Genomic DNA, 17,748 nt, shown 5'->3' on the forward strand with positions numbered 1-17,748 from the left:
ATTTTGTAAAATGATTATACTAAAAAATAAAAAATTGATAAAAAATAAAATTTTGATACATAGGTATGTATATTTCATATCTTACCATAAAATTAATATATCCACGTGAAAAGCATCATTTCTTGGTTATGGAATCAGCTACCATGCCTTCCTTACAACTTCTCCAACTAAAAGCCCCGTTATTTAATATGAATATGAACCTACAAATAGACTTTATATAATTTAGATTTTGAGTGAAAATCAATAAACAATAAATATGTTTGTATCAACTTGAAACCGGATTTTGAAAAAAAAAAAATACATTAATTTTAAAAATATGACAATTTTAAAAATATATTTAAATTTATAATAGTTTAGAGGAATCAACCTGAAAATTGTTTTTTGAAAATATTTTTACCCATAAGCTTTAGACCTAGAAAAGCTTCATCTTATAAATGGAAAATAAAAAAATAAAAAAAAGTTTTAATTAAAAAAATGATTTTCTTATTATTTATGGGGGGTTAATATTAATTTTTTTTATTTATATAAAAAAATTCAATTTATTTTAGTGTAATTATAAATATCTGACTCGATTAACAATTTAATATTATTAAAATTTTGCGTCAAAAGGAAAAAACAAAAAGGATGGGTGTGGTGTGGCTATGCAAAAATATCAGTAGACGTTGGATGGCAAAACTCAAATTCCACCAATCTTCTCGAAGGTCTGGGACATCTCATCCATGTCTCCCGCTCTCTTTCTCTCTCTTTCCCCTATACCGAACCATTCCCAATTTCCCTCCAATTCCAACTCACTCTCAAATTCCTCCATTCGCATCTTAAACCTTCAACGGATTCATTCCTTCAAGCCTCCGCCCATTTCCACCACCACCACCGCCACCACGAACCACCCAGATCATTCAATCTCATCACAGCCCGTTTCGGGTACCGATGCCGCCATTAAAATGCCCACAGCTCCTTGGATGAAAGGTCCTCTTCTTCTCCAGCCCAATGAAGTCCTGGACCTCTCCAAAGCAAGACCCAAGAAAGTAGCCGGCAGTGCCGGAGCTGAAAAGCCTGACCGGTCTCTGACCGAGAAAGTGAGCGGCGGAAGAGGGGCGAAGGCAATGAAAAAGATCATGCAAAGCATTGTGAAACTTCAAGAAACTCACACTTCAGACGAGACACAAGAAAATACAGAAGAATTTGAATTTGGGGTTTCACTTGAAGGGATTGGGGGAGATGAGAATTCGAGAATCGGCGGGAAAATGCCGTGGTTGAAGACGGAGAAGGTTGTGTTTCGTCGGACGAAGAAGGAGAAAGTGATGACTGCCGCGGAATTGACTCTTGATCCAATGTTGCTGGAAAGATTGAGAGGCGAGGCTGTGAAAATGAGAAAATGGGTGAAGGTCAAGAAAGCTGGGGTGACTGAGAGTGTTGTCGATCAAATTCACATGGTTTGGAAGAGCGATGAACTTGCCATGGTCAAATTCGACATGCCTTTGTGCCGGAATATGGATAGAGCGCGGGAGATTCTTGAGGTTGAGTTTCTTTCTCTGTCTGCTTTTGATTTTTGTGATGCTAATATGTGCTTGAAAAATCAAATAGTGTGTTATATATATATATTTTCTTTTCGATGAAATCTGTTATTGTGTACATCGTTGTTGAAGGCCACTTTTTGGGTAAGCTGAAGCAACTTTGCCTGGTACTATGAGTTCCATAATTTGTGCAGCCTCTAGCTGTTCTTTTAACACAAAATTATGCTATGACAGTATGCACGAACAATTAGGAGCCTCCGCATGATTGGTTCAGTTCCTAGATTGAATTTTCTTTTTGTGTGTATGAAGTTGCTGAATGAAGGTGAGAATCAAGTAAAAGGAAGGACAAGATGTCATTCAACAGAGTAGAAGTTGACCAAGTGTACCAAAGCTCATCTTGGTCTGGTTATTTTTTGTATATGTGGTGTGAACTTTTCATTTTTCTCCCTTTAAATGATTTAAGTAAACTGAATATGAATTTATCTTAGGCGTTATTTGTTTTTTTAACTTTTTGCTGAAAGTAACTTTCAAATTTCAGTTTATTTGTGTTTTGTACTTTTTCTTAACTTATTACTTATTTCTTAAATTTTTTAACTGAATGGAAAGAGGTAAAATATTTTGCCTTTTCTAAATACAAAAAGTAATATGTTGATTTTTCTTTTCTTCTGAATAATTAATAGAAATAAAATATTTAAAAAACAAATAACTTAATACTTAATATTATTAAACACTATTTAGTTATAAGTTCTATTTAGAATTAAGTAAAAAAACAAACATTACCTTAATCTGAACTCCTAAATCTTGTTTATGCTGCTATTATATTTATATTTACTAGTCTCTCTCTCTCTCTCTCTCTCATGTTTTCCTTTTGGAAGCTTCTTATGGTTGCAATCTTAATTATTATTATTATTCTTGTTGTTGTTTTTGTTGAGCAGATCAAGACCAGAGGCTTGGTTATTTGGAGTAAGAAAGACACTCTTGTTGTTTATAGGGGATCCAATTATCAGTCAACTTCAAAACATTTTCAAAAGATGCGTCCAGGACTTGTAGCTAGTGCAGATGCTTCTAACTCAAAACTCAATCAATCAAATTTTGAAGACGACCTTACAATTTCTGAAATAAAATTTCATGAAAGTACCACTGGTGAAAAGTTGGGCAGGAAGGATGGAGAAGAGGACTCTTCACCCACTGGCATATTTATGGAGGAAATGGTGGATTCTCAACCTGTAAATGGGTCATTGTATGAGAGGGAAGCGGATAGATTACTAGATGGCTTAGGACCTCGATTTATTGACTGGTGGAGGCCAAAACCTCTTCCAGTTGATGCAGACTTGCTTCCAGAAGTGCTTCCTGGATTTAGGCCTCCATTCAGGCTTTCCCCACCTCAGACTAGATCAAAGCTGACTGATGATGAATTGACATACTTGCGGAAGCTTGCTTACGCTCTACCAACTCATTTTGTCCTTGGTAACCAATCCCACTACCTAAATTTTTATATGCTTGTTTTTCCCGGAGCATGTTTTTAGCAAAATGAATTATGCATTTTACAACACGGTTACTACATGTGTAAATTAGTAAACTAGCTTAAACAAGAAGAGAACCAAATAAATATGTCAAGTGAGTTAATAAGATTTATCCATGGGTCATAAGCTTTTATTTTTTCCTTGATGAGGAAGACTTCAGTGGGGGAGGAAGGAATAAGTATAATTTCTTTTATAAAAAGGGAAAAGAGAGAAACCAAGTTTCTTATTAGAAGGGGAAGAAAAGGAGAAATACAACCACGGAAGAGGAATACTGATCTCATTTACACTGTGTCTGTCTCCAAGGATATAAATTCTAGGGGCATGTATAAGAAGGGAATCATTTGTATTAGAATGTGGATTGATTCAATTGAAGAGAGAAAAGAATCTTTTGTGTTATGAAATTTGGATACAAGCTAATTATACCCTATTGTTCTTCTACTCAAAGCATTTTCCAAGTAAAACCTTTCCTCATTGGATTTTCTTATTGTGAATTTTCACTAGTTGCAATATATCTAGTATTTCATTTCTGTTAAAAAGAAGAGAAGCAGCTCTCATAAAATAGATGAGTAGAAGAGAAGGAACAGTTATGCACCAGCCTCTGATACACAATTAAGTTACTCTGTTATACAATATTCTTAATGATCTGTGCAAGTAGAATCTAAACCTGAGCCCAGCTCTGGCCCTGGATCTTGGAACTAAAAATTATAGGTAAAATTCAAAAAGCTTTTTGTGTGGACTGTAGGACAAACCATGCACTAATGTATCATATTTGTTGAGTTAATTTTTTGAAACTATAGTGGTTAATGCTGTCATGTAAATGATACTGATAAACAATTTACCTCTTTTAACCTTAATATCTTTCATAAATTGGTTATGTATTATTTGTGTGTCATTCATGCAATAACATGTCTTTCATATATGCATCCATGTTTTTCATTTATTTTGTCGTGTATAAAAACTTATGATAGACAATATGATATGATATGGAATGCTGAGAAAATAGGTAAATGGTGCATGAGTACAATTCATTAGTTGAAAACTATTAGTTATACCCCTGATTTGTGCTTGTAAAATATTAATATAGAAATTACTGCACTAGAACTTGCCTTAGAAATAAATGTAAGAATTTGTGTAATAGTTTGAGAAAAAGAGGAAAAGAAAATGTTGGATATTTTGGGCACATACCTTAACATGGAAGAATAAGAACCATGAAATTTATGCATGATGGCTGGTGCACTTTGCCATGCAAAGTCGTGTTTTGTGTGTGTTTCTGTGTGTGTGCATGGGCATGTACTACTTGTGTGCATTTTCAAGTTTCTTCATTTAATTTTTTTTCCTTTTATTTTCTGAAGGGAGAAACAGAAAGCTTCAAGGATTAGCTGCTGCTATATTGAAATTGTGGGAGAAAAGTCTGATAGTAAAGATTGCAATAAAGTGGGGAATTCCAAACACTAAGAATGAGCAAATGGCAAATGAGCTCAAGGCAAGTTTAGTAACAAAGAGATTTCATGCTGTAAATGTGAGAATATGTGCTAGAAATTGATTGTTTGTTTATGTACATGGGTTAGGAGAGTCTGTACTTGTTCGATAAGTGACCTTGCTTATGCATGTGATTGCTGAGTAACCTTAGGTGCATGTTTGTTGGCTACCTTTTCTACCAAGATAGCTTAACTCTCAAACATCCCTCACATGGAACTCATCCTGATCTTAGCATAACAGCTGCTAATTTTTGCCTTTCATGATCAAATCACTCTAGCATTACTTTACTGATGTATGGGAACTGCTAAGACATCCTGTAGTGATCCATGCGGAAGACCATCAATTTAAATTTCTGTTATGCTTGGATGAGAATTTTGTTGTGTGGGACTGTCAAGGAGTATGCTAGCACCTGAAAAGTTGGACCATATGCCTGCACAAGTTTTGCTCAACATCAACATATATGGCAAGGTTTCTCATACACAAGCATCGACCACGTTCCCTCTTCCAACACTGCCTCCCTTTCTCTTTCCATATAAATAACCCACAAGCTTAAGCTTTTGGTTTAATTGTTAGTTTATTATGATATTAGAGCTTTGTTTTAGGAGGCCATGGGTTTGAACTCTTTTGTTTGTTTATTTTGCCGATTTATTGAACTCACATGCAAATTATTATCCAGTTTGATATATATTGTTGGCCCACAATCTAACAATTTAAGATTTTGGGCTAATTGTTGGTTAATATACATGACATGAAATATGGGATGAAAAATAATAAGTTTTGTCTATTAGATTGATTATATACACAGTTTATATAGGAGATTACAAGAGAAGAAATATGAAACAAGAGACATAATAGGGAACTAACTTATTCCTAAATCATAAAACTATCTATTTACAGAAATAGGAAACTAACATAATAGGAAAATAATTCTCCTATTTTATTTACAACTCAACAATACATGTTCTTGGAAACTTCAAAAAAAAAAAACAAAAAAAAGCAGTACTTTGGCGGGATTCAAAGAAAAAGTTATTGAAACATTCACTAATTGAAGTATTGGTTTATCTTTGTATTTTGAGACTCAGTAACACTCGTTCACTCATCATCCAGTGACTTGCAAGTATACAGTATGCCTATAAAGCTATATTAGTTTATATACTTAACATCATTGTCCTATTAATGCAGTGTCTCACTGGAGGAGTTCTGTTACTGCGTAATAAGTTCTTTATCATACTTTATAGAGGCAAAGATTTTCTTCCTTGTAGAGTTGCAAATTTAATAGTTGAGAGAGAAGTGGAGTTCAAAGGATGCCAAATTCGTGAAGAAGATGCCAGGCTGAAAGCAATTGAAACTTCCTTTGTGACTGATGAACCGCTGGCAAACACTAGCACTACTGGAACATTATCAGAATTCCAGAATATAGAAACAGAATTCAGGGGCCTGAAAGATGGAAATACGGAGATTGAAGTTGAATTGGAAGCTGAAAAAGAAAGATTAGAGAAGGAACTGAAAAAGCAGGAGCGCAAGCTTTTCATTGTAAGGTTCAAGCTATCATCTTATTTCATTATGCTCTGTTCTTGACAATCTTTATGATGGATTTTGCAGCTTAAAATGAAGATAGAGAGGTCAGCCAAAGTGTTAGCAAAGTTGAATTCTGCTTGGAGACCTGCTGATCATGATGCAGACAAAGAAATGATAACAGAAGAGGAGAGAGAATGTTTCAGAAAGATAGGACAGAAAATGGATAGCAGTCTCCTTCTTGGTAAGGAAAAGGTTGACTTTCCAAATAGATCTGTTTCTCTACTTCAAACTTTTGTTCTATTTCTCCCATAGAAATCAGAGTTTTTGTTCTAGATATTCAAACTTTTGAAGTAACAGGCTTAGCTGATTTCAAATGAGTTTTATGCATTAGAATAGGTAATTAGGGGATACTTTCTTTTCAGAATTTCTGTTTTTCTGATTTAGTTCCTTTTAGACCTCTCTTGAAAACAAGTTCATGATTTAACGGAAAAAGGTAAACCATTAAAGTCTATTTAGTTACACCAGTATTCATCCAGGATTTAGCTTTCAATTTATGATTGAGTTGCAGAAACATGTTTCTCTTCTTAGTGTATCATGTAGAATCTCTGTTGTTATAAACCTGAAAGCTTTTTAGGTTATTCCCACCGATTCGATCTGCAAATCTGCATTCTGGTAAAGCCTCATCGGTAATCTGAAATCAACATTAGTAGTGCATCATTCTGTAATTTAATTTATTTGTTTACCTTTTTTTTTTTTTTCTTTTGTGATAAGCAAACAATTGTTTACTTATTTGTTATTTGTGTGCATTCACTTCACTACCATTTAACTCTTACCCCTATTTGCTTGCAAAATAACTTGACCATATTAGGATTAAAACACTCTAATCCTATTTTCCAAAAGCAACAATAAACGAATATGAAAAAAATTAAAGGACAAGAACACACGAGATTTATAATAGTTTACTCTCAATGTGAGAGCTACATCTACTTGCTGTCGTTGCAGATTTTCACTATGATGAAATGAAATTACAAAAAAATCACAAATGCCTTACTCTCTAAGTTTTTCTTTCTATATTTTTCTATCTCTCTCAATTTCACCCCAATCTGTCCAATTCAGCTACCTTAAACATAAGAAAATTAGGTTAACCAAATTACATGTGTAAAATTCCTAAAATACCCTTACAAAATTTCGTTTCATCCATGTGCTGTCTCTGCATAAGGTCAATCTGTGTCAGGGCGAATATCGTCAGAATAATAATTAGGCTCCACACGTCTTAACAAAACACAATTTAAGAGAAGATCGAAGAATTCTTATTATTTTCATTAAGAAAATAGGAAAATAGATGCCTATTTATATACAACTATGTATGCTAAATTCAAGCATAAACTAGGAACTAACAAACTATACAACTAACTTCCTACAAATTGGGAACAAACTTTTTTTTTTTAAATGAAACTATATTATCCTTACAATTTCTATACTAAATTAGAATAAAATTTATTCTTAAACTTCATAAATCTTCTACTCTCCCTCTCAAGTTGTTTCAAAATATCTATCGTTCCCAACTTGTTAATTAAGTATTTAAACATCTATTTATGAAGTCCCTCAGAACATCTGCCAACTGTGCTTCAGTAGGTACAGAAGGCGTGCAAATTGGTCCTACTTCCAGCTTCTCCTTGATGAAGTGACAGTCCATTTCAACATGCTTAGTTTATGAAGTTGAATTGGATTGTGAGCAATATTAATAGTTTCCTTGTTATCATAGTAAAGCTTCATTGGATTCTTACTAGGAAGTCTTAGGTCTTCAAGCAGTTTCTTCAATCAAAGAAGTTCATAAATGCCATGAGCGACTACTTTGAATTCAACTTGAGCACTACTTCTTGCAACAACAGACTACTTCTTGTTCCTCCATGTCACTAAGTTTCCTCCTATAAAAGAACATTAACATGAAGTAGATCTCCTATCCATTATACTCTCAGCCCCATTAGCATTGGTGTAGGCTTCAATCTGAAGGTTATTGTTGCTTTTAAACATTAAGCCTTTTTATGAACTGCCTTTTAGGTACTTAAGATTCCAATAGATTGCCTTAAGATGCTCTTCATTTGGAGAGTGCATGAATTGTCTCACAATACTCACTGAAGAAGCTATATCTAGCTGAGTATGAGAGAAATATATCAATGCCACAAGCTTTTGATACTGTTCTTTGTTAACACACTCTCTTTTGGTGACCCTAATTTGCAAATAGGATCAATTGGAGTCTTGAGGGATTTATATCTTAGCAATTCAGTTTGTTTGAGCAAATCCAGTGTATGGTTCCTTTGTGACACAAAAATACCTTCCTTTGATCTAGCAAGCTCCATTCTCAAGAAGTACCTCAAACTTTTTCGTTAGAAAATTCTTCAATCACTCCAATTCAGCTAGATATCAAGTCATTCATGTAGATCATTAGTATAGCAAACTTGTCATCACCCATTATGATTGTAGAAGAGAGTATGATCTGCTTGGCTTTGTGAGTACCCATGGCTTCTAATGGACTTAGCAGATTTGTCAAACCTAGCTCTTGGTGATTGTTTCAGTCCATAGAGTGATTCTTTCAGACTACACATCTTTTCACTCCCAAATCTTCTTTCAAAATCTGGAGACAAGGCCATATAAACTTCTTCTAATTCACCATTTGGAAAAGTATTCTTGACATCTAACTGTTGTGAAGACCAGTTCAAGTTGGCTGCAAGGGACAAGCGAACTCTTATTATATTCATATCTGCAATTGGTGCAAATGTCTCTTGGTAGTCAATCCCATAGGTCTATGTGATGCCTTTTGCAACCAGTTTTGCTTTGTAACTCTTAATGGATGTATTTGCATTGTATTTCAAAGTAAATACCCATATACAATCCATGGATTCCTTCCCTCTTAGTGCATCCACCCTGGAACAGCTAAAGCCTCCTGTATATCCTTTGGAATTTCAACACTAGACAGATTAGTAGTAAAGGCCTTCATAGTGGGAGAAAGTCTATGATATGAGACATGTTTAACAATAGGGTGTTTAGTACAAACCTTAGTACCTTTCCTAACAACAATTAGAACATTTAAATCATCACTAAAGGTGTTTTCTGCACTAGAATTATCAGAGAAAAGAGATTTAGAAGTGAGAATAACAAATTGAAGTGATTTAGGGGTTGGAATACTTGTTTTTGCCATGGCATATGCACTTGAATGTGATGTTTTGTGAGTTGTAGGAGGTTGATTTTCCAACCTTGATCTTTCTTCCTCCTTAAGTAGATACGAAGTTCGATGCAAGGCTATTTGATTAGTGTTTCACCCCCCAAACTTGAATTTTGTATAGGCATGGGTTGGTCAACTAGTGTTTCTCCTCCTAAATTTGAATTTATTATAGGCATGGGTAATGAACCCAAAATTTTCAAAAAAGAATCTTCCCTAGTAATTGCTTTAATGGGAGAGAGTTAATAATTCTGGTTTGAGGGAAACATTTCAAGAAGCACTATAATGGGGTTTGAAATATCAAAATCCTAATAGACATTTTATTTATCAAGTAAGAAGTTGCAAGTACTACCTCTCTGTAAAGGTACTTAGGAATTCTCATGGTAAACATAATAGCCCTAGCCACTTCTAATATGTGCATGTTCTTATACTCAACTATTCTCATGAGGATTGATGAGCAATGCTTTGTTCTTTCAAGCAAGGTCCAAGAATGGTATTGAAGCATTCCCTCTCATTGTCGGTTTTGAAAACCTGTATTTGGATTTAGAGTTGAATTTTAACATATTATGAATTCTTTGAAAATTCTCTTATCCTTGAATTTTTCTCTCATTAAATACGCCCAACATATCCTAGTATGATTATCTATGGATGTGATAAACCATCTAGTATCTATTAAATTTGTCACCCTTGAAGGTCCCCACATATCATTATGAACAAACGCAACAGGCTTGAATTCCTTGAAAGGTTACAATGAAAAGAAACACGATGATGTTTAGATAATTGACAACTTTCCCCATTGAAAACTTGGATGGCCTAAGTCTATAGTGCCACAACATTATTTGATTCTTATCAGAAAAAGAAACTTCACTACTACTTGCAGTTTGAGCTTGTTTACTCTCAAGGGAATCCTCATCAAAATAATATGGTTCATCAACCTCTCTAGCATTGCCAATCATTATCTTGGAATGCATGTCCTGAAATTTACAGCAAGAATGTGAGAATTTTGCAATGCAAGATTCAGAACATAAAGGGCTAATTTTAGAGTAAGATTCTTAGAACAAAATATAGTACCTTTCCTTACAACCGAAGGCAAAGTACTATCTGCAATCCCAATCTTTAAATTTCTAGAACATGAAGTATGGGATGAGAAAAGTTGAAATTGATTAGTCATATGATCTAAAGCACCTGAATCAATAATCTAAGGTGTATAAAAAGAAATAGAACTTAGAGCTCTAGGAAAAATATCTTTATGGGCTAAAGTGCATGAGGGATTTTGAGAAGACTGATTCATCAACATGTACAAGTGTTCAAGTTGCTCTTTGCTCATTGGTAATGGCTCAATACTACTTTGAGTTTCTGCCAGTGCTTGCACTCCTCAGGTTCATTATGTAGGTTTTTCTCCCTTTCCAATTCGATGGTTTACCATGCTGCTTCTAGCAGGTTTCCCTAGTATGTCATGGCCTACTTTTATTTTCATCAAACTTCTTCTCTTGGCTAACAGCTACTGTCCAAACTTCAGTTGACAAACCTTCCATAATAGAAACACTAAGAGCAGAATTTTCAGAAACCATAGTAGGTTCAGTTGTCCTGTCCATCATCACGATTCTTCTACTTTCTTACCTTCAGACTTGTGAGAAAAATTATTCTTCACTTACACCTGACTTCTCCTTTGAACAACTAAATCATCCCAAAGGGACGAAAGAAATAGAGTAATAATCGTCCATAATCTGGTGATGAAACCAGATTGCAAACAAGTAACTGGGCCTGGAAAAGAACCAGCTCTGATGCCATGAACACAGTTTAAGAAAAGAATAAAGGAATCGTATTATTTTTATTAAGAAAAATAGGAATACATAAGCCTATTATATACAACTATGTGTATTGTATTCTAGCTGCAAACTAGAACTAACAAACTGTACAACTAACTTCTTCTAAACTAAGAATAAACTTTTTTTAAAATACAAATATATAAAATTGAATTATCCTAACTTTTTCTGCACCAAATTAGATGTCCTAAACTTTATAAGTTTTCAACAAACAGTTATTTTATTTATTTGTTTACTTATTTATTTTTTGATGAGCAAAAGAGTACTTTACTTATTTTTTATTTGTGTGTATTCACTTGATTACCATTTGACTCTTACCCCTACTTGCCTGCAAAATAACTATATGTTAGTGTATATTTTTAAAGGTATATTGTGTGTTTGTCTATTAGCATAGGCTATATAACAGTATAATATTACATATAAAATATAATCTAAAGCTATATACATTGTTCATTTATTTTGATAGTATTAGGTTACTGGATTGGATATCCAATGAGAATCATATTAAAATTTGGACCATATTTCCAAAAATACTAAACAGATAAGATTTTGAGTTATTTTTTGACAGCTAGCACTCAGAGAAACTCTGTTCTGGTCCAGATCCATTCTATCTTGAAAACAAAGACTGGAAGGTATATGCAAAAGCAAACTATTTCTGCTGTACAAACAATTTGATTCATTCTTAGAGAAGTTGCTATGTTAGGTAATCTAGAGTGTCAAAGGAACAAGAGCTCACACGAGTCTGTTTTCTGATTTCTTTAATGACTAGGGCACTTGAATAGGACATCTTGTCCCTTAATTACTAGCATTGCAGACCTCTCATCAACATTACTTTGACAAGGTTGAGGTTCTTAGTGAGTTTAAGTTTATCTCAATGAAAACCATATCCTGCAAAAATAGAAACATATCACAAAAGTGGCTTTGCATTGTAAGAACTGCAAGTGATATGCATCCTCTTCCTGCTGGACAGGAGCAAGGAGATTACTTTGGTCTGATCATAATGAAAGAAAATTTCTTATGGTCATCTCTGCCTATGACATAATTTGAAAAAGATTTCCAATAAGACAAGTTTCAATTCAAGGAACTATCAAAGGTAAGGCATGAGAAAGACAGACAATCGTACCTGCTACTAAATAATTTTATATTGGACTGTTATTGATTCTGTTTCAATGCCATCAAAGGCTTTCTCCCTCTTACCCTTTGCAGGGAAGCTTCTTTCAGGTTTCAGACTTGACCTGGCATTCAGAGCTCTGTGAAAATCTCATTCAAATGGACAAAAGGTGGAGTGAAATCCATTAAGAAGTCCACCTTTCTCTCTTAAACCTATCTCAAGCTCTAGATTGATGCTTGGGTACAAGACTGATCCTTACTGGGGTGCCTTTATATAGGTTAGGTTAACCAAGATTACTAGTGATAACCTGGACAGCAATGAAACATCTGGGGCATCATATAGATTTAAAAATCTTTTTTAACTGAGGGAATCAATTGAAGTATGAATTTCCTATCTCAACTTCTGTTAAAATAATCAGAGCCGTAATTGCCATATTCTCTATGCTGCTGGCTGCCCAGTCTTGGAGTTTGTTTCTTAGGTCACATGCCAGATGGCATGTTCTAATTTTTTATTTGAATATTGGCTTTAGGAAGAAGAGGGGTCTTTGATGGTGTAATTGAAGGCCTCCATCAACACTGGAAGCATAGAGAAATAGTCAAGGTGATCACAATGCAGAGATCATTTTCACAGGTCCTTTATACTGCAAAGTTGCTTGAATCAGAAAGTGGAGGAGTTCTAGTTTCAATAGACAAGCTAAAAGAAGGCCATGCTATAATCATCTATCGTGGGAAAAACTACAGACGCCCTATAAAGTTGGTGCCCAAGAATCTTCTGACTAAACGAGAAGCATTAAATAGGTCCCTTGAAATGCAGAGAATTGGAGTACGTGAAGCTCTCTGTTTCTCACTACTTCATGTTTCCCATTTTTAATAGAAAACCCTTCATAAGTGATCATCATTTCATCATAAGGCTACTGGACTGAGTTGAACCTGTTTTTCTCTGTTTCAGTCACTTAAATTTTTTGCATATCAGAGACAGCAGGCAATCTCAGATTTGAAGCTTAAACTGGTATTTCTCTAAGCCTTTGTTCATTTAGAATCTTTTTAATTTTTTCTTTTTGTCTTTTTGAGCTAGTATCATATCAACTTGAGCAAAATAACCTCATGGAAGGAAATTTGTGTATTTCTGGTTGACACCTCTATTTGATATCCCAAATATTTTTTTGTAACATGCCAGATTTGTTCATGCATTGCATCACATTTGAAAACTTTAACCAGGATACTTGATAAATTCATTAGTTTATGAAACTTTCAGTCAGATCTACAGAAAGGAAGCAGAAGAATTGATCAAAGAGAATCTGAAAAGTTCACAAAGCATGAGCCACCTGATGTGCCATATCATGAATCCTATTTTCAAGGGGTAAAAAGGTGTGGGTATGCCATCAGAGGGGAGTCCTCAGCTCACCATCCTCCAAGTTAGCAAGTGTTCTTGGAATCTTCAAAATGTCTCTGGTAAGTTTTAGTATCACACACACACACACACACACACACACACACAACTTGGAAATTGTTACATGTCCTAGATGTATAAACAAGGTTAGCCCACTTGAGATTTCTCCAGAAATGGAAGAAATGGATTGGACAATAGGGTCAATCTGGACATCAACCTATGTTCAGGCATTTTGTGGCATGGGTAGTCTATAGAAAACACAGTAGCATGTGTGGTGGAGTTACAGGGATATGGTTACAATGCCTAGATCAATAGCATACACAGTCCAGTAGATGATTCATGTAGTGCTAATAAGTTTCCCTTTGAAAAGCCTATGAAATAGAATGATGACAATACAAATTTAGAAATGAAGATTGATCACATTTGCTGGCAAGGAAATATGGTAGTTGTTTGTGGGTCAGATAAATGCAGGTAATGTTTTCTGACTTGAGTTCTTGAGAGAGCTCCTTTGACTCATGTCTTATGACATTTTGGGTTGTGATATGCCTAGGTTAGGCCATGACTATTTCTTTCTTCCTTCTTCTTTTTCCCCTTTTTATTAGAAATGAGAGAAATATTATTAATAGAAATATATATAGTCTTCCTAATAAAGCAATGCCCCGCTGGGAGCACCAACTCCATTGTTGTGGGCCTCTGAGGAGCAGGAGAAATTATTGGAATTTTATGAAAGAACAGCCTCCTTAATGTTCTTACAATAGCTCCCTGATGCTTCCTTTACCTTCCTGTTAAATAAAGTTTGGATGTATAAGTGAAAAAAGTTATATTCCTAAGATTAGGAACCACGCTTTTCAAGACAGGCTCAGCCTGCTTATTGTGGTACGATGGCACTACCTGGTAGGTTTAGCTACAATCATGTTCAGGCAACAAAGCTTACACTCATTCACTTTCATTCATCCTGCTATGTTGTGGGCTTAGCTGTTCTGATGTAAAGATAGTTGGCTATTCATTAAGTCCTAGGATCTGATGGACATCACAACAACCAGGTCAGGTACTTGCATCTCCATTTTAGTGCCTCCCTAACATAGAGGAGAGTTAGTGCTCTCTTGTGGGTTTAATAACTTTTTGAATTGAAGGATCCAATTTCCCAGCCTCTTGTTTTCTTAAGACACCAAAATCAACCACATAAAGTCATGACTTTAAGGTTCCCCATGAAATGACGCATCGTACGGAGCCACTACGAAGAAGCTCTGGGAGTTACGAAGGAAGCTTCAAGCTCATATTATCATGGGTTGTGAATGGGAATTGACAATGTCTCAACCAAATCTTTCTAATAAAGCAAGGGCCTCTATCTCAATGGTCAAGAAGAATCAAGTTGGCTTTGCTCTGAATACTCTACCAATTCCTGCTTGCCCTGTGTTGCTCAAAGAACAACCATGAAATTTAGTCTAAACCATTCTAAAGGATGTAAGGGCAGTGTCCTTTCATCTTTGTGATCAGTTGGCCCTTCAAGTCACTGGTACACTCCTCACTTACCCATTCTAATCAAACTAATGGGAATTCCCAATAACTGTAACAAGATATCTAAAGTGAAGTGAGGTATGTGCAGCATCATATAGCACATCTATTTTCCTCAAATCAATTAGCAAAAATCCTGGCACTCTTCTCACTCTATGTCAGCTAAGGAATGGAGCGATTACTCTCTGCCCTAGGTTTTCTCTTGGAGCCCTAGAACACTATCACATCATGTATGAATATCCCATGAGAAACCTAGGAAGCACCTTCCAAACAGAACAATTTCTGCCACAGACCCAGGGAAATCAGACAGCAGAGGAAGAGATGGTTGGATTCTTCACAGACTAAACCAAGTACACATTTTTATATGGACCCCTAACAGGGAGCTAACTTGTTAGAGAAAGGTGAGGTGCATATCATGTCCATGTGCTTTGTGACATCATGAACAGGTGAAAAGAAAGTTTCCTCTGTTTAAGGAATGGTATGATTAGTCTCTACTGCAGCACTGCCCCCCTAGTTTCTCTCTCAGAACCCTGGAATGCTATCATTATCATGTCTAGGAGAAATCCAGAACACACCGACCAAAGGGAAGAATTTCTGCCCCCGACACCGTGCAATAAGACAATGGAGGATGAGATGGTTGGCCTCTCTCCTTAGACTAAAATAGAGTACCTATCTTGACATGAGGGATTCCTAGGGGGTGAGCTAACTTCTCAGAGAGAGATGAGGCCAAGATGAGTTTGAGGTGCCTTTATGAGATCACAACAGGTACATGAAATTTTACCTCTTGCAAGCATGTGTTAATTCATTGTCAGACTCGGGCTATTGAGTGATTACTGACTTAAGATATGTTAAATCACTTGTTAATTTAAAATTATTGTCTTGAATTCAATGTGCATGGTAGTTGTGTAGGTCTTGACATTAACCTTTGATTGCTATGGAAAAGGTTTTGGAAGGTTGGAATTTGTCATTTAAAGTCTTTGTTGGGTAAGATGTTTGAGAGGATCTAGAGGGACAGAGAAGATCCTTGGATAAAGATTCAGCAAGATCAGAGGATTGAAAATGCGTGAGTGCATTGCAGGCAATATAGAGAATATATGAAAGGGTTAAAGTGCTTAAATCCAGAACAGTTAGTACAACACTAGCTATTCATAACAGATTATCATCATAGTTATGCTCAAGACAGAGAATGAGATGTGTGTATGTCTCTGTGCTACTTGCAAATACAACAGGATGTCTTTTGTGGGCAGTGATTTGTACTAGGGTAGACATCTCAGCAGAGTGTGTAGTGGTTAGGTGTATGAGAAATCTTCTTCAGAAGCATTGTTATGCAGTAAAGTGAATTTTTCAATGTCTTGCAAGTACTGTTGTCTCTGACATCATTTTTGTCTGGGCTTTTGCATGAAATTTTGGTTTAATATGTTGGTTGATTGGCTTACATTGCTACTTATGATTTTGATTTTGGAATTGTTACCGCTCTTTATTTTTGTTTGATTTTGGTGTCAGAAAGTAGGCTGTATTCATATCCCCTCCCATGTATCGTAATTATTTAGGTATAATAATTATAGATTCATATACCTCCTTTCCTTTTTCCAATTGGTAAATATATTCAGTATGGACCCAAATACAGGACCTTCCTCTTAATCACATAATGCTCAAACCAACTGAATAGCTCATTGGATGATACTAATTTCTTGATTGTGTTGAATGTGGAAGGTATAACATACCCCATGTCTTGCTTTAGCTTCTGCTGAGGCTGAAGAAGACTGCTGAAGACCTATTGCCAACAGAAGAAGAAAAGAATATCCTTCCATTTGGCGTGGTAAGAGAAGTAGCCTTATATCTAATAATTTTTAGTTTGCAGTTAGACCAATAATCATGGAATAAAATGCAACCACACAGGTGACTACAAGCAGATGTTTTATTCCAATTTCTGACATCTTTTTTAATCATATGCAAAGTTTTAGGGCATATGAGATTTGATCTTTGATGCATACGGCCTATATTGGTTGCAACAGGTGAATTAGTCAGGCCTGGCCCTCTGGATGAGAAAGGTAACTGGATACTACCACCAGTCATCCTGGGGAGCAAATGCTATACCTCAAGAAAGCAATAAATAAGTTCAAGAACATTAATGACATCTGATTACATAGCTCTAAGGGCATGGGATGGAATGGCTGTGCTTTTCTAGTTGTCTGATTGTACATTCTTTATTTGCACCATTGAATCTTCAGTTGCCTCAGTCTATGCACGTTTAGTGTAACCACTGATTGAATATACTTTACACTGTTTTCTGGTCGTTTATCCAATTGCAGTTAGCCTCTGCTCTTATAATATTTTCTCACTTCTTGCTCATTATCTATCCCCATTGTGATGAGCAGCATCTCTAAGCTTTTGTATATCCCCATTGATCTGAGCATGTAATGCAGGCGCTGTTTATGGTGGAAAAGTATACAAATCATTCCACTTAACTTATGTTTTTATTAGTCCTCGTTGCTAATGAGGATATTGAGGATTTTATGCAGTAAAATAGGGATGAAATCTTGGTATTTCGATGATGAATGGAAAGCAAAAGAATGAACACATAAAAGAAGTTGGAGAGTAGAATTATGCTATGTATCGAAGTATTGGTCCCATTTCAATAAGCAATACAATA

At 35.4% G+C, this 17,748-nt stretch overlaps 1 protein-coding gene across 7 annotated transcripts; it reads left to right on the forward strand.

The window, feature by feature from the left end:
* Positions 1–667: 667 nt before the first annotated feature.
* LOC117930743 (chloroplastic group IIA intron splicing facilitator CRS1, chloroplastic) lies at positions 668–17,447 on the forward strand. 7 transcript variants are annotated; one of them, XM_034851424.1, is made up of 9 exons: positions 668–1,517; positions 2,450–2,981; positions 4,390–4,520; positions 5,699–6,049; positions 6,119–6,275; positions 12,721–13,013; positions 13,140–13,199; positions 13,446–13,642; positions 16,809–16,895. In XM_034851424.1, exons 1-8 carry the CDS (start codon positions 720–722, stop codon positions 13,608–13,610), a joined length of 2,487 nt encoding a protein of 828 aa, XP_034707315.1. In that variant the 5' UTR covers positions 668–719; the 3' UTR covers positions 13,611–13,642; positions 16,809–16,895. The 7 variants fall into 7 exon arrangements, 6 of the variants coding, with proteins under 6 accessions (XP_034707315.1, XP_034707317.1, XP_034707316.1 ...); XM_034851426.1 differs by lacking the exon at positions 13,446–13,642 and having other exon boundaries at positions 16,809–16,896; XM_034851425.1 differs by lacking the exon at positions 16,809–16,895 and having other exon boundaries at positions 13,430–13,570.
* The last annotated feature ends 301 nt before the right edge of the window (positions 17,448–17,748 follow it).

Source organism: Vitis riparia, chromosome 14 (assembly GCF_004353265.1).
Source record: "Vitis riparia cultivar Riparia Gloire de Montpellier isolate 1030 chromosome 14, EGFV_Vit.rip_1.0, whole genome shotgun sequence".
Classification (NCBI taxonomy): domain Eukaryota; kingdom Viridiplantae; phylum Streptophyta; class Magnoliopsida; order Vitales; family Vitaceae; genus Vitis; species Vitis riparia.

Coding starts and splice junctions, on each gene's coding strand:
- LOC117930743 (XM_034851424.1), top strand. CDS start 720: ATGTCTCCCGCTCTCTTTCTCTCTCTTTCCCCTATACCGAACCATTCC. Junction 2,982..4,389: donor ACCAACTCATTTTGTCCTTG/GTAACCAATCCC, acceptor TATTTTCTGAAG/GGAGAAACAGAAAGCTTCAA. Junction 13,200..13,445: donor CAGATTTGAAGCTTAAACTG/GTATTTCTCTAA, acceptor TGAAACTTTCAG/TCAGATCTACAGAAAGGAAG.